General features: G+C 40.6%; 1 protein-coding gene across 2 annotated transcripts in view; it reads right to left on the minus strand.

Moving 5' to 3' along the window:
* Positions 1-518: 518 nt before the first annotated feature.
* Positions 519-22,158, minus strand: part of LOC136420477 (uncharacterized) — an 88,683-nt gene continuing 67,043 nt past the window's right edge. For both annotated transcript variants that reach the window (XM_066407426.1, XM_066407425.1), the window contains exons 66-91: positions 21,864-22,018; positions 21,266-21,385; positions 20,603-20,870; positions 20,059-20,222; positions 19,380-19,558; positions 18,778-18,907; positions 16,018-16,216; positions 15,378-15,553; positions 14,703-14,892; positions 13,872-14,024; positions 12,837-13,047; positions 11,654-11,733; positions 10,997-11,110; positions 10,423-10,573; positions 9,410-9,546; positions 8,587-8,675; positions 6,977-8,048; positions 6,273-6,455; positions 5,702-5,881; positions 5,039-5,212; positions 4,209-4,391; positions 3,570-3,749; positions 2,745-2,955; positions 1,670-1,878; positions 900-1,136; positions 519-760 (exon numbers count right to left, since the gene is read on the minus strand). In XM_066407426.1, coding sequence (XP_066263523.1) covers positions 1,117-1,136; positions 1,670-1,878; positions 2,745-2,955; positions 3,570-3,749; positions 4,209-4,391; positions 5,039-5,212; positions 5,702-5,881; positions 6,273-6,455; positions 6,977-8,048; positions 8,587-8,675; positions 9,410-9,546; positions 10,423-10,573; positions 10,997-11,110; positions 11,654-11,733; positions 12,837-13,047; positions 13,872-14,024; positions 14,703-14,892; positions 15,378-15,553; positions 16,018-16,216; positions 18,778-18,907; positions 19,380-19,558; positions 20,059-20,222; positions 20,603-20,870; positions 21,266-21,385; positions 21,864-22,018 — 4,928 coding nt within the window. In that variant the 3' untranslated portion in view covers positions 519-760; positions 900-1,116. The remainder of the gene's footprint in view (positions 761-899; positions 1,137-1,669; positions 1,879-2,744; positions 2,956-3,569; positions 3,750-4,208; positions 4,392-5,038; positions 5,213-5,701; positions 5,882-6,272; positions 6,456-6,976; positions 8,049-8,586; positions 8,676-9,409; positions 9,547-10,422; positions 10,574-10,996; positions 11,111-11,653; positions 11,734-12,836; positions 13,048-13,871; positions 14,025-14,702; positions 14,893-15,377; positions 15,554-16,017; positions 16,217-18,777; positions 18,908-19,379; positions 19,559-20,058; positions 20,223-20,602; positions 20,871-21,265; positions 21,386-21,863; positions 22,019-22,158) is intronic.

Consider the following 22,158-nt stretch of genomic DNA (forward strand, 5'->3'; position numbering starts at 1 on the left):
GTTTTTGGATGTTCATGAATATTTCACTATAATTACATTTTTTCCCGTTATATCTAATGCTCTTATGTTTTAAACATGGTAGTATTGCCTTGATGAGTTGATATGAAATCATGGAAATATGTCATGACAAAACTATGCAATAAAAACCGATTAAATGTCACCTCATATCTTCCTCTATACGGTTGGTACTCATGCAATATACACCAGTGTATACTATGATGCCTATTGTTTTATGACCATTTTATATAACCACGTCAAACTAGATGTTGACTAAAAGCTTGCCTGGACAAAAATCAGATCAAAGCTCATTGAGCCCACAAAGGACACTGTCTTGTACTAGTAGCCACCAGTCAAAATACTCGACCGTATATAATATTAAGTATGTGCAACTGAAAAAAACATTGGGAACGGAAAGTATTTCAGTATATTTGAGAACAAAACAGAGGGAAGTGGCTGAGTTGATCAGAGAACGAAGACTGAGATGTTTAAATCATTACTGGAGATTGGAAGGAAGTAAAATCATTGATCGTTAAAAAATGTTAAAGATGAAGCGCCACAAGTGATGCGTTCACCCTGACCTTGGTGCTGATCTAGTCATCAGATTGTACTTAATATGCACTAAACATTTCTGTGGCACTTCACGATCAATCATGCATAAAGTAATGCCAATCAGAACACCAAATACTATTAAATATTTCATAAAAATATCTATCTTCACTTTAAGTGAAAGTTATGATGTATATACTCTCTCTTTCTCTCTCTATATATATATAATATATTTCCTGTATCACCTAAATATGACCTTATAAGTACTGACACCTCACAAGTACTGAATAAAAGTGTTTTTTCACCAATAAATGAGATAACTATGTTATCATGTCAAGATATTTAATGTATACCTCTCTCTCTATATATATGTATTTCCTGTATCATCTAAATATGAACTTATGTATATATATACATATATAAGTATTGACACCCCACAAGAACTGAATGAAACTATTATTTCACCAATAAATGAGATAACTATGTTATCAATTGTCAAGATACTTTAATCACTGCACAAGGTTGTTCTCTTCAACTTCAACTGCAGCATCCAACTTCTCATGCGACCGTTCAGTTAAGCTTGGTGTCATCTGTAGGAAAATACATGTTTTAGCGCCAAGTAGTTCATATTTTAAAAAACACAATCTTTTTGACATCAAATCTGCAAGGAACTACAAGATGGCAAAACAACAATGGCAGTTTGTTGTAGTTAGTTGCAGCATGAAAAAAAAATTGTGGACCTATAGCAGTAACTGTACCAAAAAATAAATCAAAAAACACAATCTGGAACTGTTACAATAGAGATAGGTTTCTGTCATATGATAAAGATTCAATCATACATTATATCCTGATAATGATAAAGTCAATAAGAATGCCTGCACATCTGGTCATCTCAAGATAGAATTTTAAATGTTAGGTGCCACGGTTGTCTAGATGATGACTTACTGGATACTGGAGACACTGGATGAGTACATTTTGGTTCATACAAAATCTGAATGGTCTCATTTTCGGACAGCTGATATAATTATAATCAATTTCCCCATTTTCGGGTGACACTTTTAAGTGATTACAGTTTGTACTTATAAGCATTACCAACTTCAACTCAGAAAAAAAAAACACTCACCCATCTCACAGATGAAGGCATTTCTTGCTTTGTCGCAGTTGACCAGAACCCATTGCAGGCCTTGTCGGTGAATCGTCACACAGTCACGTTTCTTGTGACGTCTGGGTGGAAACTTCCAGTTGGTAAAGCTGCCGGGCAGCAAATTCATCCCGTCACTCCAGGTGAAGTAGGACTCCGATTCGTTGTCATCCAGACCGATCCAAAAGTTTCTGAGGCAAGAGATGAAATTACCATTGAGTATGTCAGATATGCAAAGATAAGGTGTAACAGACCGTTCAGTGTAATATAACCAGCTGCTGCCGCAACGCGTGCCTGCGAAGCTGGTGTGTTACGCCTAATGGCGGTTGTACCGGCTTTGTGTGTGTGTGTGTGTATCTGTATTCAGATACAGATACATATACATATACAGTACAGATACAAATTCAGATACCGGCTATATAGATACAGATACAGATACAGATGATGAAGGTTAGACATCAAGGTAATAAGATATGACAGTTACTCAAGCAACTGGATAACATTTTCAAACAGACTGTTTCAAAATCTTACCCAGTTGCTTGAGTAACTATTTTTGGCATAGCACTGAGTCATTTGGAAAAAAGGAAATAGTGAGGCATGCTGTGAAGTACCATGACAAAGATTATGCAGAATATGTAAATGTGATCTGCAATGATATATAATTAGTCCTAATAAGCAATTATCATGTTAAGATAAACAGCCTGAGCAACAGCAGCATTGTAAGTTTATAATTCAGTGTTCATACAAAAGTCAGGGCATAACAATAGCACAGCAGCTACATAAACAACAAATACAGCATTATGTCAAATTCTTGATAAATTGCAAAGATTCATTGGCAAGGCATGATCTCAGTCATTAAATAAATTTTGACTGTATATGGTGTGTTATATGTATATGGTGTGTAGTTGTATGTATTCTTAAAGTTGTACTTAAAACTCTTGAAGGAAAGCTTTGCAATTCAGCCCCTGTGGCTGCAAACAAGCTTTTATTTCATGTTGTTGTCGTATTGTGGAAATAAACCAGTCTACTACATGAAAGGTACCAAATGTAGACATACCTTCGCATACGGAAACCTTTCACGACGTTGGTGATGAATGTGTTCTCCTCTGGGGTCTTGATGTTGACCAGTTTCCCGCCGTGGCCGCCGCCCGCGCAAAAGTCAGCAGCTTCATGATACTTCATGACATCCCTTCTTCGGGAGAACCAGTAGCAATGGTTGTCGTACATGTGGAAGTTTTTCCCCGGGAGGCTGATGGCATCACGACATCCTGAAAATAGGAAAGAAAGGGATGGAAATGTTGGATGAGGAAGCAGTGACTCAGTCCCCCAGATAGGACGTTGGCTGGAGGTCCCATGTTTGAGGAGAGCGACACCTCGAGCACGTTAAAGAACCCACCGCACTTTATAATCGAAAAGAGTTGGGGTAGTGAGTGGTTCAAAACCTACAGTCCTATGGCCACACATGGGGCAATTGTCGTATTGAGGTCACCTGAGTTAGCACCAAATGGCAGCCCCTGATTGCGAAGATAGAGTAGTCGGCCCAACCAATAACAATAACTCAGGACAGCAACACTTTCATGTGGAGGAACCATTAGCAAGCAGCTCACAGAAGGTTCTATTCATGTAGACTCAAAAACGTGTGTGTAAATCAGGCCAATGATAGCGCTCTGGCAAGGGGATTCTAAATCTACATGTCTGCATCCAATGAAGACAAACATTACCATAATTAAATTTTGTGAACTTTAACTATCAAAGGAGGACTCAGGAGGATAGAAACGTTATCTCACGGGGCTGACAAATCTAAATGTCTGTATCCTATGGAGACAACCCCAGTCTATGAACAAAGAATTAAATTTAAAGGAGGATGGAAAAGTAATCTCACGTTCGCAGGTGGGTGCCGGTGCGGACCAGGTTTCGTCGCCCTGGCAGGTGATCGTAGAATGGCCGACCATGACGTGCGACGGATCCGGACAGGTGAAGATCGCCTCGGCCAGGTAGAAACTGGGAGTGTCCACAGTCAGGGTGCCCCCTCTTGGAGCTGACAGTGTTGGGCACAATGCAACTAGAAGAGAATGGGAAATGGTTATAATAAAACAAAAGTATGTGTCCATTGATTCTTTTGGATTCCCACTGCACAAGTGGTTTCTAACAATATTTGTTTTGCTCTCTAGCTGTTTTGTTTGTTCCATCATATAAAGTAATATAATACAGAAAGTCACTTTCCTTGACTTTTCTTTTCCCACCCTGAGATGTAAAAAACGGGTATATTATGTGTGGGTCACTACCCCAGCAATAGCTGCCTGTGTCCCACATGTATTGTACTGTAACAGTTGCAATTCTAATAAAATAAGAAATAGAAAATTAACCTGAGTGTCACCCTGTTTCAGTTCCAGGCTCTGCCTAATGGTGAACTTCAATATCCAAGGTAGAGCCTGGAACTGAAACAGGATGACACTCAGGCTAATTTTCTATTTCTTATTTTAGGCTAATGGAAAATAAAAAAAGTTGAACTTCATCTTACTTCTGCAGGTAGGGGCAGTGCCAGTCCAGGTGCCGTTAGCTAGGCAAGTGAGTATATGATCCCCTTCTGGGACGTATCCCAGAGTACAGGTGAAGGTTGCGTTCTCCTGGTAAAAAGCACCGAGACCGCTGAAACTGACCTCACCGTTGGGTGGAGCCGTCAGGGGTTCAAGGCAGGGGATGGCTGGAAAGGAAAACATAAAAAACATACTTAGAGAAAGTCTGACTTACTTTACTTTGGTAAGGAAATTCTTTCGAGATTGATCACAAGTTATGCTATGGTCACAACTGGAAAAATGTGACCGTAGCATTAACGATTTTAACAACAAGGACAGGTGTGTCTACATCCAGTGACACAAACTGCAATTAAAAACTGTAGCATGATATACTATTGTGGGGAGATTTAGCCAGTTAAGCTCACTTGAATTGAATTGAACGTTTTTGATTGTTACGCCTTACAAACTAGATAGCATGGCTTTTCTTAAATCTACAAAAGTCATCATCAATCACACGACCGTTTGCTTGGATGCCAGCAAATTCTTCACATTTTAACCCTTGTCCTGCGGACCCATTATATATAGAGGTTGCACATTACAGAGCCTGTATGTGGGTCCTGTATATGTATACGGTTTGGGAGTATTTTTCAACAGAACGCATCACACCGCTGTGAGACGCACCAAGTGCAGAAATAACTTAATAATACCACTGCAGCGCAGAAAAAGTCAAGGGCCAATGACCTGATTAAGAAATCAAATTGATGAATAAATTGCGTAAAAAATGCTAGCAGGACAAGGGTTAAGAGAGGATAGTGGAAAAGACTTATAATCTTACGATTGCAAGTAGGGGCGTCGTCACTCCAGGTGCCATCAGATTGGCAGGTGAGTCGCGAGGCGCCGTCCAGGGTGAAACCCTCCTCACAGGTGAAGTCGGCCACGTCGGGGTAGTACTTGAGCCCACTGGGAATCATGGTACCATTCCCAAGTGTTATGGGTGGGCATGGGACAGCTGGAATAGAAGACATGGAACACTTGCTATAGATGAAGCGATTTTGAAAATAATCAAATTATTGTGGAGCCCTCTACCAGGCTCCACAGGCGGCTGGAAAGAACCTAGCCTCTGCGAGCCTGGTAGAGACTAAAATCATCCAGCCATTGATCACAATTCAACAGTTCATCATCAGTGTGCATATACATCAGCAACTTTTGGTATTATTACGCAAATTTCAATTGTATCGGGTACAATATATGGCAAGTTCTCATTCAGTACTAAACATCAAGACTAATACCTACACCTGTGCTCACAACATTACATGTACCAAACAATTCTATATAGATACTAAACACTACTTTTTCTTCTGAGTGAATCAATCTTACTGGTATATGGAACATAGCCTATAATGTACAGGAATATCGTGTCAGACCATAAATGGATTGAAAATCTCTGAACTTGTGAGCTTTGAACTCTTCATAAGGACTGTGGAAAGGTCTATCTTACGGGGGCAGTTGGGGAGGGTGCCATTCCAGTTGCCGTCGGCATCGCAGTAGATCGGAATCGAAGAACCGTTCAGCCAGTATCCCTCGTCACATTTGATGCTGGCAAAGTCATCGTAGAATTTGGGACCAGGAGGAACAACAGCACCGTTGTCTGGATTCGGTATCGTTGGGCATTGCACAACTGAAACAGAAAGAATGTAAATGATTTTAGTCCATATTAGTGACTGTAACAGTGCCACTTACTGACCACTTACTGCCATATGTATTTGCCTACCTATTGCCTAGTAACCTTAGACTCATAGATATACGGTAACCGTTACACAACCGGTTTTGGACGTTACTCACAGGTTTATAACAGCTATTGCAACAGTGTGAAGCATGGTACATAATGCAATCATGATGTTTTACATAATTATACTGTTAGTGTGGCTAATCTCTACCTTATAATAATATGGTAGGCTTTGCACATTCCTACACACTCACATATAGTTACCAAAATCATGATTAGACTCTAACAAGTATTTCAAGCATTAGATCTTGCTGATTAATGTTAAATAAAAAATGGAGGATACCTTCGCACGTAGGTGCAGTGCCGTTCCAGGTGCCGTCCCACTGACACATGTGTGCGGAGTCACCCTTCAGCCAGAAGCCGACCTCACAAGAGAACATCACCACGTCTCCGTTGTAGGCAGAGCCATTGACGTAAGGACTGTACGAACCGTCTTCTGGGGCTATCGGTACTGGGCATGGTATAACTGGAAGGCAACATATGCAGCAGATCAGCAAACTGTTTAAGTGCAATTTTTACAATCTCTAGAGGGGACACAGTTGTTATTGACAGCTCTTGGCCATGTAGAGATGACAAGCTGTTACTGTAATAATGCCTTGACATCAGAGGCAAAAAAATTGCCACAGGCATTTGTTTCTGACTTCTTAGTCACAGACAATCAGTAGACTTTTAAGTTAGTTTATCGCAAACTTTGCTTTATTCAATAAATGATTAGCATAACCATGTTCCTTCAAGGATTTTAGTTGTGACCTTTCAAGTTGATTCTTCATGCATTCTCGGGCGAGTCTCAGATTTGAAAGCTCCACCCAGTTTGAAATATCTTGAAAATTATCATATTTCAATAATGACAATAAAATTGTTAACTAAAGGAATCCTCAATACAAATGTCATATGGTATTCATTTCTATGGCAAATTGTTAGCAACAGCTATGTTAAACCAATCATATTACATACGGAGGATTTGCCGCCAAGTAAAAGAATACTCACACTCTAAGTGGCAGAGTGCCCCAAGGTAGCCTTCTGTGCAGTTACAGTAATAGGCATCCAAATCAGTGGCTGCTTCAGGATTCTCACAGTCAGGGTCTTCAGCGGGTCCGACGCACGTCCCTCCATTTTTGCACTCCTGAAGCACGAGCATGTCAACTGGTAATTTCTTTGACACGCCGCCATCTGCGTCGACACCTTGGAGGGAGAACGTATCTTTCCCGAATAAAGAGCTGTACATGAAAGACACGTTTTTCGCGGTGTACGTCCACTTGGCGAGTCCCCAAGAGACGTCGTCTATTCCTTTGGATCCGGTGTTGTTTAGATTCAGTGGTCGACAGACAGTGCAGGTGTCATCAGCATCGTTAAGAGTAACTAAGTCATCGATGTTACCGGTGTCACAAGACACTGACGTGAACGTAACATCTTTGCACGCCTGACCAATTTGCATAAGACTGCCGTGGGTTGGTTGCGTTTCTTGGAATGCCAGGTCATCTGCAATATCTGCGGCATCGACGTCATACATCCAAAACAGAACGTCGCGTTCGCCGCCCTGTATGATTGGCAGCTTAAGCGGATTGTACGCTAGTGGGCCGCGAACGGAAACGACGTTGACACCATCTTCCAGGAACACTAGATCTGGGTCATCATTAGTTGACCTCACATCGATTGTAAAGGTCTCCTTAACCTCAAGGGCCTCTGGCTGGAAGGTAAGTTTCTCTCGAACGACGTAATCGATTTCATCCTGCCCGTGACAGTGCAGACATGGTGTATACTGCAGCAGTCCTTCAGGGCTCATCACAGCATGTCCCGTCATAACCTTTACTGATTCAGTGTCCAAGGAGAAGATCAGCTCGTCGCCTTCTGGGTCCTCCGCCTTGAGGTGAGCGTTGAGAGTTCCTGCGTCTTCGTTCATCCACGTTGATCCAGGAGTCGTGATGACGGGAGCGGAGTTTCGAATCGTCTTGTCGATTGTGAACACCCCAAGCTGCACTTCTCCTTGGAAGTACGGTGAATCAGTTGACCGACGGCGGCGTTTCTTCGATGTTTTGGTTTTGGGATGTATCGAACAAACCTGCGGTGGACAGTAACAGCATACTTTACACACTCACACCACACTGACAACTTAAACAGATTATGAGACTACAATATGGGCTGATGGAGACAGGAGTTGAAGAGAAGCCTGGATTTTCAAATTAGGAGAGTAGACAGGTAGTTTTGATTGACTCTTAGTTATTGGGAGAGGCTAGACTGATGCACTATGCAGAAGAGAAGCAGATTTGGAGAAAAGAACTTGGCAACAGATCTGAGTCAGCTTACAGATGTCATGTTATGTGGCAAAGACTGTCATTCTCGTATAGGACTGTTTAGCCATATAGCCGATTCTAAGCTGTAGGACTGATATCAATTATGATTTCACCATGGTCAACATTGCCATATCTCAGTTATATAAGTATATTGCCAATGCTGAGTTTTAAAGCAGTGGAAATCATTTCTGCTCGTACGAAATTTACTTCTTATGATTGAACTGCACAGCTTGACAAACATGTACAATTTATGTCTTTCTGTACCCCTAACAAAGAGGGTGACCACTAAATAGCAGTTTTACTCACCTTCACGTTTAGCAAGTTCTTATCCGCGTCGAACGATGAGATGTAAGTATCCGGGCACGTACGGGAGGCATCCATCCACTGCTGGTGGTCTGGAACAAATTATGTCATACATGTCCATCAACTCAAAATTTTATCTAGTTGCTTGAGTAACTGTTTTTGGCGCATCAACCCTTTGTTTGTTTTATTGAGATCTCCATGTATAGTGTTACATTATAACAAACACTGTTCCACCTGCAGTCCACCTAGATGATAAATTAAAAGAATTGTAACAAAAACTTAATGCAATTGATAAACAGAAAATTATACAAAATATAATGATGTGTACTTAAAAGTAAGCGGGAGAAATCAGAGGTCATCAAAAGTAACTCTTAACACCATTATCTTGTCACAAGTGTCTTTGAGAGGACATCTTTTCTGTAAGCTCTATTCTACCCACAAGATTCAAACAGACTTCAGCAACTGCCTCGGTTAGGGACGTCCCTCGGATAGGACGTTAAATGGAGGTCCCGTGTTTGAGGAGAGCCACACCTCGAGCACGTTAAAGATCCCACCACACTTACCGAAAAGAGTAGGGGTTCTTCCCGGTGTGAGTGGTTCATAATCATACAGTTCAATGGCCGCACCTGGGGCAATTGTCGTATTGAGGTCACCTTGGCGCCAAAATGGCAGCCTAAAGACCCTTGCGATTCAACCCCGTCGGGTAGTAGTCGGTCAACCCTATAACGCCCCCCTCAGTGCTGTACGACAGCGTCCTGTCAAGTAACAACTGACAGCCCAGCTGCTAAGCTGAGGACTGGGGCTATGCATAGAAAAAAAAACTAACCGGTGTTCCAGAAGAGGAGAGCAGGCAGTGTCTCCTCGTCCAGCGGTAGGGTGATGGGGACCGTGATGTCCAGCGGTCCCGACAGCGGCTTCTCACCAAGACTGGTGATGTAGAAACTCTCCTGCAACTCCAGCAACCTGTCAATCAAACGACACAAGATAACACTCTTTATTGACACAAAAGGGGGTGTGCCTGTGGTGTAGTGGTCTGCGCTTCTGTCTCTCACCACATCTGGTTCAAACTACTTGGACCAGAAGGACTGGGGTTCGAGCCCCTGGTAGGACACCTCTGGACAAGAGGCGCATCGAGTCATACCAAAGAGTTTATAAAAATGGTGCAGTATGGAAGCTAAACACACTTCACTGCCAGTGGACTAGCCCCCTGCTACAGTGATTGCACCACAGTGTGGCCCAGGGCTATGAAACGGAGATGGGCACCGCCCTATACATCAATAATGGTGTGGGAGGATTTTAATTGACACAAAAATGAAAGTACAGCATTTGTGAGGTCTTCTACAGGAATACTGATGAAGAAACTCTCCTGTAACTTGAGTAACCTATCAATCAAGTGACACAAGATTAATTAAAATTCTTTATTGACACAACAAATTAAGTATTTTTTCCCAGGGTTTGTTTGTGTAACAATGTCTTCATGCCAAACAAAGGTTTAAAGAAATGAAAAGTACAGCGACCTTCATAAGATCTTTTACAAGCAAACAAGTTGATACAAATAGAAACGTAGACGTACAAGTATGTCATTAAATAAATCAACATGATGTTGAGTTTCACATACTAGTTCTAATGTCTAAACAATATTTGATATCTTTACCTGTTTGCACACTGTAAGGGTTATCACCTTCTGGAATGTAATAATTGAATTTATCTATATCTACATGTAACGGTGGGAAAGAACATCATTGTCACAAATGATGACCTTTAAAATAGCTAAAATTAAGTTACCATTTAACAAATCAAGAATTACAGTATTCTATGCAGTATTGGCGAGTGGCTTACCTTCCATTTAGGATTCTTTCCGTGGAATTTATTGTTTTGTGTGGGCTGACGATGAATGGAGTGAAATCTTTGGAAGCACCTGAAGAGTACTCTTCGTCTTCATCCTCTGTGTTCAACATCCCTGCAAGGAAACCTCCCCCTTCACCCACACCTGTGCAGAGATACAAGATACAAGATAACTTAATTGGATGTTGCAGTGTTGCCACTGAATAAAAACTAATGTACATTCATAATTAAACATTTACGATAGGTGGCACGATATCATTAGATATTGTATGTTAAACCTTAAATCTGACATATTGAAAGACAGACAATAGTAAACAACATAATATATAAACCCAGCCTGACTAGATATAGCCAACAGTAGGATTTAGTAGACTAATTCTATTGTTACAACAAAGACAGTCAGTCAGTTCACTGTCTCATAGTATGTTTTTTTCCTATATTTCTACAATGTGCAATGACATTTGTAGCCCATGGGCATGAACTTGCAATGAAACTTTAGTTTATAAAAATACATATAAAACAAACAGAGTGACATTGATTATACAAACAAAAAGAACACATTCTTCACCTGTAGCCTGGATGGACACTCCTGTTTGTCCAGCTGACCTTTTTGATGATGGGGCGCTGAGAGAAAGAGCCACTTCTCCTCTTTCGTTAGGTTTCGCTACCTCGTCACCTTCCCCTGTAAAAAGGCACATGTGATAAGTTTTTGATAATAATGATAACCTTTATTGCACATTCATGCCCTGTCGGGCTAAGTACAGGCATATAGATACAAAATACATTGGTAACATCCAAATAAGGACACTCAGTATAACAGTAGTCTGTATAACGCAAACTCCAGCTGTCCGGGGATTTCTGTCCCCCCTCTTGGGTTGGGAGCCGATTACAGGAGGCTTGATTGAATTCAGGCTAGTATAATAGGATTTCTAATACATAATCTAAAACAATGGTTCTAAAACTCTTATAGACTAATTCGATACAAGGTTCGGCTTCTCCTTGTCTCTTTGTGATGTTAGAAACAGAAGTTGAGATGGACTAAGTCTTGTTAAATATTGTATGGTCAAAGACGATACAAAACATAATAAATTGATGTGTAATGTATTTACTGATCCGTTTCAACGCTGGATTCTGAATGCAAGCATTAACTGCCTGATCATCAAAAAAGTGATTTTGATACATTTATATCATAACTGTTACAGTTACAGTACTTGTCGGCACTTACTTGAAACCGTGACGGTTTTCGTGTCAATGACGGTGCATTTATGTGCTTTGTTACAGGCCTTCACTTTCACATACATCTTCCTGTAGAAACATTTAAAAACACGAATCAGTTAGTTCTATTCCTTACCACATCTTTTAATGGTCAAAGAAATACAGGAAGTTTGAAACCAGGTTACATTACAGTAGCAATGCTATCAACATATATGCTGCGTTTTATATGATACGGCATGATGTTGTTAGTCATCTAGCACACCGGCTATTATATATTTAGTCCATGCTAAATGTTGATAGTCAGAACTGTAAAGAGTTTACATAATCTGTACTGAATTGAATGTAGATAGATCTAATCGTTTTATATCATGATCAATAATACATGTCATTTTATAGTAGAGGGCAACCTCAAACCAACCGTACACAATCACGCCACATCTTGAGAAAAGACGCTGTAGCCGCATATCCCTGTTTAGAACTTTATTCTTAATAAAGTTCCAAACAACGCGGCTACCAGTGTCTTTTCTGAAGATGTGGCGTAATTATAAGTGTGTACGGTTGTCTGAGGTTGCCCACTACTACTGCCGATCAATAATACATGGATAACATCACAGGAAGCCACAGGAAAGCTGCCACCGCCCATTCACCACCTACACAGGCACCCTGACCAATCAAACGCATTGAAACTCAGATTCGAATCAGCCATTTTCCGACAAATCCCTTTCTAACTACACCTGACAAAACAAACTCGCCAGTGAGATGCTGGAAGGTGTCAGCTTTCCAAAGATGTTTTCAGGTTGGCAATTTTGGCACCTTGGAAGTAAATAAACATATCCACGATTTGACGTTTAAAGAAAAGTAGTAGAAACTATTTTTTTGTAAACGTTAAATTGCGGATATGTTCATTTGCCAACCTGAAAACATCTTTGGAAAGCTGAAACCTTCGAGCATCTCACTGGTAAGTTTGTTTTGTCAGATGTTAAGGCAACTTAGAAAGGGATTTGTCGGAAAATGGCTGATTCGAATCTGAGTTTCAATGCGATTGATTGGTCGGGGTGACAGGGCTTTACAAGCCCCACCAGCAACAGGGTGTACAGTTCAAGGATTGACCTACACAGCCACACGAGAGCACGCAGAGGAGGACAACCTTCCTATTGATCTTCGGATGCGAAGAACAGCCATCATGAACGTACCTGCCGGGTTCCATGTTGAAATTGTTGCTCTTCTTAGCACCTGGATCTGACAGTCGATCTGCCTGGTCTCCGAGGTCAGAGATGTTTGCCATCACACGTCCGTTGAATAGAATCTGTCCGCCATCGATTTCCACTGTGCCGGACTCATTGTAGCCTACCTGGGTATTTGGTATGATGTCCTCCAATTCTTCTGTGCTACCGATGCTGACATCTGGTAAAGAGCACAATCTGTTTAACATTTTGCACTTCAAAAGTTAAATTCTTGCTTTCTTCCACGCCTATCAAACAATTCCAATAGAATAGAAGCCATGCATTTTTAAATAGAGTGATCCAAGGTAATGACAAAACAAACTTATGCTATCATCATAAAAGCTGAGCTTTTGTAACTACATGTAGTAAAACTTGTAACTTTCACTAATTCTGTACATTGACTGTATAGTTAAGACTGAATTAAAGGCATTCTACTTAAACTTATCATTTAGTATGATCTACTAAGAAAAGACCAAGACGATGTCCATGCACAAGTGAGCTAATCTTTCCACTACCTGGACTCCACATTGTCAAAACTAGCTGGTGACAAAGAAAAAGTTTCTTGTTCTCACGTAAACTTTAACCTTTTGCACATTGAAGTTAGCCATTCGAATCCGGCACCCCATTGTCTATTGGTTAGATAGTTAAGCAGCAGGGAGAAGGTTAACTCTAGGATGAGGATTCCACTTCCGTTCTACTGCCAAACTGTAACACGTATTGTGATTATTGTCTGTGTATATGTTATACTGGGCCCCAATGGAAATCAGCTATCATGCATTAGGCCACATCAATTTAATTTCTTGGTTAACGGATTTTTATTTTCAAAAAAAAAATCATGAAAACAGAATTCTGGGCCAGCCTTCTGTTTTCATGATTTTTTCTAAAATTGTTTTTTTTTTTTAAATAAAAATCCGTTAACCAAGAAATTAAATTGGCGTGGCCTTATATATAGCTGTGTGGGCCACCCAGGTGTCTCAAGAAAAAATATTAAATAAATCTACATACAGATTCCAGTAATCCCGTCTTCTGGTTTAAACTTTGGCAAGGCTACTCCGACCGAGGACCCAGCACCAGGACAGATGCCATCTTCCCCGCATCCCTCCACTCCAACGGTGGCGTTGGGGTCTTTTGCTGGAGACTCTTCAACGAGGGTCACGCCTGCAAAATCATCATGAAAGTTACCATACAAAAGTTTATAAGAGAATCCAGCCATTGGTAACGTCATACACATTGTTTTTGTACCGTAATCATCATAGTGTTTTTTTGGTGCTATCTCAGATATAGAAGACAGTTCCTGATGGAAATAGGAACCATGTTGGGCCAAAACGAATGATCAAGAAAGTGCATCGCTTAGTCTTTCACAGGTTATCTCCAGACATTTGGGACACATTTCCTGAACAATTAAAAAAAAAAAATTTCTTCCCCAAATAAACACCCTGTGAAGACATTTTGAAACCAAAAAATGACACTCTTGGAGAATGTCTCGAAAATGTCTCGAAAAATTGGATATGTCTAGGTGTAACCCTAACCTTTTTAAGACATTTTAGTCCCTAGCAGAGATAAAAGTATTCCACTTAGAGTAATCTGATAATCATGTGAGAGGTTAAATTTATACGCTTTTTGGTCTATGGGACAGTTCCTTTGTACAAAATGGAGGTAGCCCAAAGTTTGTAGCCCTTGGGCCACATTGGTGTGTGTTGAACAGCCTGGTGTTTGATTTTTAAAGTCTAATTGCAATGACCTGGCTGCATGGAGTTTGAACCTTCATTATGTATCAAGCAAACACTCTGGTCACTAATCTATTGTACCGACCGACCGAAAGTTTAAAGTTAATACCTGTTGAGCTCTTCGTAGAGTTCAGTCCTGCTGCATTGATAGCCATGACAGTTGCGTAGTAGGTCATATGCGGCTGCAGAATACCTTCCAGGTCACTGTTATTGGCCTTGGAAGCTAGCCCAACGGAAACAAAGTCTTGTATATTGTCTGAATATGGAGCAGTACCGATGGCCCAGAAATACTCCACAATCTGAAACGAAACATCAAAGGAAAAGTGTAACTTTTAATTGTGCAAAGTTTCCCCCGGGAGGTTAACTTAATATTTTAACCTCCTTGGTTTCCCTATGCATTCATCTATAATTATGTAGACTACAGATACCTACAGATGTAGACTGCATACACTTACATGCAGACTGCATTTGACACATGTAGACTTAACATATATACACCTATATGTAGACTGCATTTGACACATGTAGACTGCATAAATGTAGACTACATAAAGCTATGTGTGCAGACTACAGGTGTATGTACATTGTACATGCATCTGTACGAAATCTTCATACAGTTAAATGCAACCTGAGAAGTCTTTACGGATGTAGGCGGTATATCAAAAAGTAACTTTCAAGTGCCAACTTTGATATATTACTACATAAAACAATAGAACAACGCCCTGTTTAACCAAGGACATTATATAATGTCATTTGTTTAACAAGGGTATTGCTTTAAACATACCTTGCTTTCTATGTCAAAGGCCTCCCACCTAACAGCAATGGTGCTGTTACTCCCTTGGCTTTCAATTGGTTGGTCTTCAGACCAGGCAAGATCCACGTGGAACAGCTCATTAAATACAGGCGGGGTCGCATCGACGTATACTCCATCCGATGACACCACTACGAAACGTTCAGACCCTGTATGGGAGAAACAGTCAAGGTTTCCAGTCAATACATGTTCATAGTCATACGAATGATTATACTATTAATTTCAATGTACATTGTACCTGTTAAGATCTTAAATGATATGGCATTTAAAGACAGTGGAGCTACTGTAGTTATAGGTCCAAGCTGTTGGCCTAATGCAAATAAATTTCAGTCGTGCACATGTATACAAGACTATTAGTGCAACGCAATCAGCCTACTTTCAGTTCCATAGATGACTGAAACAAAAAGTATGGAATGTGTTAAGTTTGTACAGCATTATACTAAGTTAACTTACAGAGTGTATTTTGATTCATTAGGTAAACATACAGCAGCAGCTACATGCACGTGTTTTTACTTCACCTGCATTCAAATGAGCTGAAATCCATTACATACATTGCCACACACATGAGAATAGAAACTCATTCACCTCCATGTTTTAGATATGATTCCCCTACCTGAAACAGCCTTTATCGTTACGTAGTAGAGAGCAGGAACGGACGTGGTTGAGTTGTCGTCTTCCACCACCAGCATGTGGGTGGACAGGTTGAGGTTGTTGATGTAGACGTGATGCAGATTTATCTCATCGACGGCGCAGGAAACATCGCAGTTGTACGTACTACATCTGTCCTTGCATGGTAAGCAAACGTCCTCAATCTGAGCATAAAAAACAGTGTTATTCTTACAAATTATAATATTATGCCAGTGAACCCAGAATTGTTCAAAAAGTCAATTTTCTCTAGATGTTATCATCATCATCATCATCATTATCATCGGTCCTCCTCTTATGAGGTGTAGCAAGTGAAGTTTGCTCTACAGAACTTCTTGTCGTTCATTGCAGAGAGGAGTTCCTGTCCTTCCAAATCTGTTGTAGAGTACTGGAACTTGTTGCCACCAACTACATGATTTTTTTGTGCTTTTACTAATAGCTTTAAACAGCGCTTAAGGCCCCCTCTCATTGGGCTCCGGCACTGCGGCGGCACTGCCACGGCAGATTTTTACGGCACCGTCGCGTTTCTTTCACCAATTTTCATTTGCACTCTCACTGACGTGCGGCGCATTTGCGTTTGAAGCCCAGATGAGCAAGCTATTGAATGAACGTTATTGTTCGACAATCGTATATGGTACAATATATGGCACTAAATCAACAATACTGCAATGCTAACCTATCCCACAATTAAAAGTACAAAACATTATCGATAACAGTGCATGAATTACAATAAAGCCATGCATGGATTATTTTTTCCCTCACTGTTAGAATGAAGTATAATAAAATTGACCTATGTAGGTGGTATAGGAGTTGGAGATGACAACAATACATGGGACATATCGTTCTGTGTACCAGATAGGCTGAAGTTTGTCTTAGTAGAAATACTTTGTAATAGCGCATCTGTCTCTTTGCCAAAAGTGGGACAGGCCATGGCCATTACAAATCTTCAATATTTTCATTACATGTGGGACACAATCTGTGAGTGCCTGGTGTGTTGTGGTGTCGATCCATTCCAACTTCTAGACAATTGCGCTGATTCTCAGCGTAGTTATGCTTTTTGGTTTATTATGATTTGATGTGATATATCTTCCCTACTAAAGTGATTTTTGATTTTATAAAATGTGTGGAGTTTACCAATGTTTCTAAGTGGTTCTCTCTAGCCAGGGAGAAACGTGAGTTTCACACTTTCTTTAAATGTATATCCAAAACGGTTGGTATTAACGTTAACTGCGGGCTAAGCCAAACATGTCTACATAATATGTCCTGAACGTGAGTAGCCCAGTCATTTTCTTCTTCGAATGATGAAGTGTCGTATATTTTTTAAAATAATCCTGTTAGTAGGTAAATTACTTAATCTTAGCGAGAGTATCTAATCAACTATGTTTTACTATCAACGATCAATAGGAATTCTTCTAATTCACCCCTTACGGCGAAACATTGAGTAAAATTTGCGATACAGTGCCTGACTGGTATATCAAGTTCAGTTTATCACTGCATTTCTTGAATGGCACAAGAGCAAGGCGAGTGCATGTAGACGAGGGGTCTGATTCCTTTCCTGAGCGACTAGTCTATCAACTTCCGTACTGGAATAAATGTACAATGCAGAGATCTAATTTTCAGTGAGATCAAGCAATATCCCAATGAAAATATCAGAGGATCTACAGCTACAATCTTCAACCTTACTACATTGCAGTAAATTAGGTTTAACCAAACTCTTAAACAGATCAATAGCTAGGGAAATGGGCCGTTTGCAGTTTGATGGTAGTGCTTTCAATTAATCCGAAATCGCAGTGCTGTCAATGGATCAAAATACAATGCAAAATTATAAAAAAATGCAGCAAAAATTGATTTCAAGTTTTAAAAGGATTTTCACTTATGACACTTGGTGCAACAAAGGTAACATGTTATAGAATATACGTATAACCTCAAAACTGACATATCACTTTTACAGAATAGCGCGCGCGGTGAGCTCCCGGTAAGCTCCCGGCGAGCGCGCGGCACTTTGCCACTTGCTTTTTTTTTCAAATTTTGAAAAAAATCGCCATTTCAACCGGCACGCCGGCGGTGTGGACCGGCACTGGTACGGCACTGAGACGTCACTAGGACGGTACGCTGAGGTCTGTGCATGGCACTGCGACGGTAGCCATTTCCAAGCTACCGCACGTTACCGCCACAGTACCGCAGCCGAATGAGAGGGGGCCTTTACAGTTAGTGGAAGGAGAGGGATGGGCTCCGCCTTCCAATACCGTGCCCTAGACACAGTGGGTAACAACCCACTGCCCCTACGGCCTCAAAAAGGCTATAATGGTACCTTTACCTTTTACATTTACAGTTAGATGTGCAAAAGCTACATATATATTTGACAGGTCATTCAGTGTAATAATAACCAGCTGCTGTCTCGCCACATGCCTGCGAGATTGTCTTATACCAAAGGGCTGATATACCGGCTATACAGATACAGATTTTATGCAATACCTTTATTTATCAACATGATTAGAGAAGAACAGCTGGGCATTTCAACCATACACTAAGCAGTGTTTAGTATAAATTATATTCAGAAATGACATTTATGCTACTTTATAAGGACAGTATGCAACTTAAGTTGATATGCAGCTGAATAACCAATGAAGATGTATCAAGTGAATGCCAGTCAGAGTTGTACAACTCTTGATTGCAATATTTGTATTGAATACTGTTCTAACTTTATTTCGTCAAAAACTTTTCTTACCTCAACAAATTCCCTGACATCATCTGCCCCCTTCATTGAACCAACACCGGCATATAGCTTCAAAATGGTGGTGCTGCCATCTTGGAATGGAGTTCCGTATCGGCATAGCTGGTCGACTGATGGAGGGGTCCTACAGAAGGAAACGTAAAAGTTGGTTACCGTAGTACATTGTACCTTCTTAGTTGTACTTTTCACTCCCATTTGCATTTACACGTATTTGCTAAGTATGGATTCCGAAGAAAGTACATCAAATCTTCTACATTAAAAGAAACTATGTGTGTTTGCACCACAAAAAATCACACTTTTAGGCATTCAGGTTCCCTTATAAAAATAAATGTCTGTGATTATCACAGTTGAGCTCCTGGTTCCAGTTACTCTAGCAGGGAGACCCCGGTTCAAATCCAGGGAAGGGTATCCTGCCTGGAGCTGCATTTGTCTTTCAGAAGGGACGTAAAATGTGGGTCCCGTGATCATCGAGGAGGTGCCTCAAGCACTTTAAAAGGTACTAACAGTAACATTTACTGTAACAACAGCCTCAGATGGGTACCTAAACTTGCTGTATGTAGTTCAGATGACTCATAACTGAACTGTTTAGTACTAACTTGAGGTTTCTGAAGTGGGCCTGCACACTTGGTGGGTTATTGGCATCCTGGAATTCAGCAACCGCTCCTTTCCTGTTTCTGACGGTCAGAATCATCATTGTCGACGGGTTAGGAGCGGGGATCCCGGTAACCGTGGTAACGTACACCCCGTCAACATGGAGTTCAAGACCCCATAGTTCCTGTAGGGCAAAAAAGTCATGCATTTCAATGATAGCATACATGTATATTGTCCTAAAGGTCACTAGCTTGAAAGTTCAACAGATTCTGTGTTGTTAAAATTCAAAGTTATTTCTGCAACTTATGATCTACTGTTCGCTGCTCACCGAATCATATGTTCTATTATTATTATATATTTGCATAACGAGATTTCACAAATTAAAGCAGTGGATTGTTCATGCCTTCACAAAGACTGGAGCTGATAAGTCCCAAGTTTGGGTAAGTCTAACTTTTGTGTTGGAAATCTACAGACTGTTCTACTTTGCTTAAGAGGTATGCAGCCAACACTGTCATTTACCTGATTAATAGATTGATGCTAAATACATTAATCAAATTTTCATGAGAGGACTCATGAGTTAGGAATGATAATAGCAAAATCTGACTTGTATTGTTAATCACAAGATGTGCCAATGTATTAATCTACAAGGATGTGAAATCATCAATCTTGTAGTGATGTGCTTACCTGTGTTGCGTCAGTCCTGTCCACGACGTACTTCAGACCGTAAGTGTGCCAGGCCTCGGACGCATCAAAGCCCAGCTCTATCCTCTCATACTGCAATCCTGATGGCTTATCCACAAAGCGTGACCACAGCAGCGCATAGTATTCTGTAAAGTTGCCTGCTTGCTCTTTTGTCGGATAAAAAAATTGTACAAAATTATCAATATTTGTGTAGCAAATCCATAAAATGTCGAGAACATTCGAGAAACAAGATCACCCAAAAGATGATGATGATGACCTGTGTGCTCATCATGCACAAACTAAAATGTACATCTTTTAGATATAAAACTCACATCACATCTACCAGTTAGCTTTTGCTGTAGACAAAAAAAATCACAAAGTTTTAGTCCAATTATAGGCTACTTCATGCAGCTCTACACTACATGCAGACTATGTCATATTATCTATCTGTTACTGCACAGAGAGTTTACTTTCTCTTAATGCACTACTATACTATACAGTCAACATTATATCAAAACATTGCCGGCTATACAATTAGACTATATACCTGCAAAAATATCCATGCCAAGTCCTGTGTATGGGATGCGACGTAACATGGCCTTCGCATCTGACAGCTCATCCGAATCTTCATTGACGATCTGGAAAGGATTTACCGTGGGTGCTGCAGTTGTCGTTGGAGCAATCGTCGTGGAATTTTCATCAACTTCCACAGGCTCCTTCGGCGCTTCAAAGCCACCAACGACACCCATCGGTCCATCCCAGAACATCATGGATGTGACCGAGTCTGTTTCGTTGCTTGCAGCCACCATTTCAATCTGAATATTTACAACAACAACAGAAATAAGGCAAACGGTATAACAGAGTACTGTTTCCCAATCTGATAACAGAAATAAGGCAAATGGTATAAAGGAGTACTGTTTCCCAAATAAGCTGTAGATTGGGGGATGCCTTCTTCTGGAAAAAGGCACTTGAATTCAAAATCAAAAAATCAGTTTTGTTGTAGCTTGATTGAATCACGCTTAAGTGGCCCGCACAACATCCCGGAGGGGCCATTAAAGCCCCTGGAAGCAAAGATTGTATTACACAGACTAGTTTTGTTGCAATGTAATGGGCAATGTTGTTTTGTTGCAATGTTGCAATGGGCGGTTATACCGGCTATACAGATACAGAAAAATCTGATACAGAAAGTCTCATATTTGTTGGTACTTGCCTGAAACATGCCTGGTCCTTCATGATTCAGAACCGTCATGTATCCACCAGAAACCATCCTTTCTGCTCGCACATCTCGTACCATCGTCACCGTTAGGCCCTCGTCCTCTTCAAAAGACAGCTGTTCATGTGAAAGAATAATACAGCAATTTTGAATTAGTTAATCTTAATACATACAATCTGATAAAATCAAGAGTACCTCATATACTGTTAAATGTATTTGTTACAGTGTGTGCTAACAGAACATTCTGTTTGCATATTTTCCCTAATGTTACAACATTATATCATGTTTAGTTAATACATTCTGCAAAGTGTGAGACTTTAAACTAACCTAGGACATTTATATAGGAGTTTTATTTTTACACGATCAGTAATGTCTCCTCTGCTGACGTTTTGGTATCTCTCAGACAACTTCTTCAGAGCTTCTGACTGGAGTACCTTTTGAGGCGAGAAGCAGTACTCCAGTCAGAAGCTCTAAGGAAGTTGTCTGAGAGACACCGAAACCTCTGCAGGTGAGGCATCACTGGTTGTGTAAAAAGAAAACTCCAATGTCATATTTTCTACCAACCTGATGAAATTATTTTCGTATATAAACTAACCTGTTCAGGTACAAACTTAATGCGAGATGCTTCTATCGAAGTTCCCCAGACACCTTGTGCTGTTACAGGTTTCCACTCCTCAGTTGGCGCGTCCAGATCATGATGGTTGTAGGAGCACTGATACGGCTCTAGTCCGTGGTACATGGTAAAGGTTCCTGCGGGGAAGGGTAGAACGAGGAATAAAGTCATTTCGCAAGTTGACAATCCGTCGTATTATCAATTTAAACTCAATGCTATGTAAGTCTAGGGTGTAGCAGCTGTTTGGTCCAAGGGTTATGGAAATGGAGATAGGCAC

This window comes from Branchiostoma lanceolatum, chromosome 15 (genome assembly GCF_035083965.1).
Source record: "Branchiostoma lanceolatum isolate klBraLanc5 chromosome 15, klBraLanc5.hap2, whole genome shotgun sequence".
Lineage (NCBI taxonomy): Eukaryota > Metazoa > Chordata > Leptocardii > Amphioxiformes > Branchiostomatidae > Branchiostoma > Branchiostoma lanceolatum.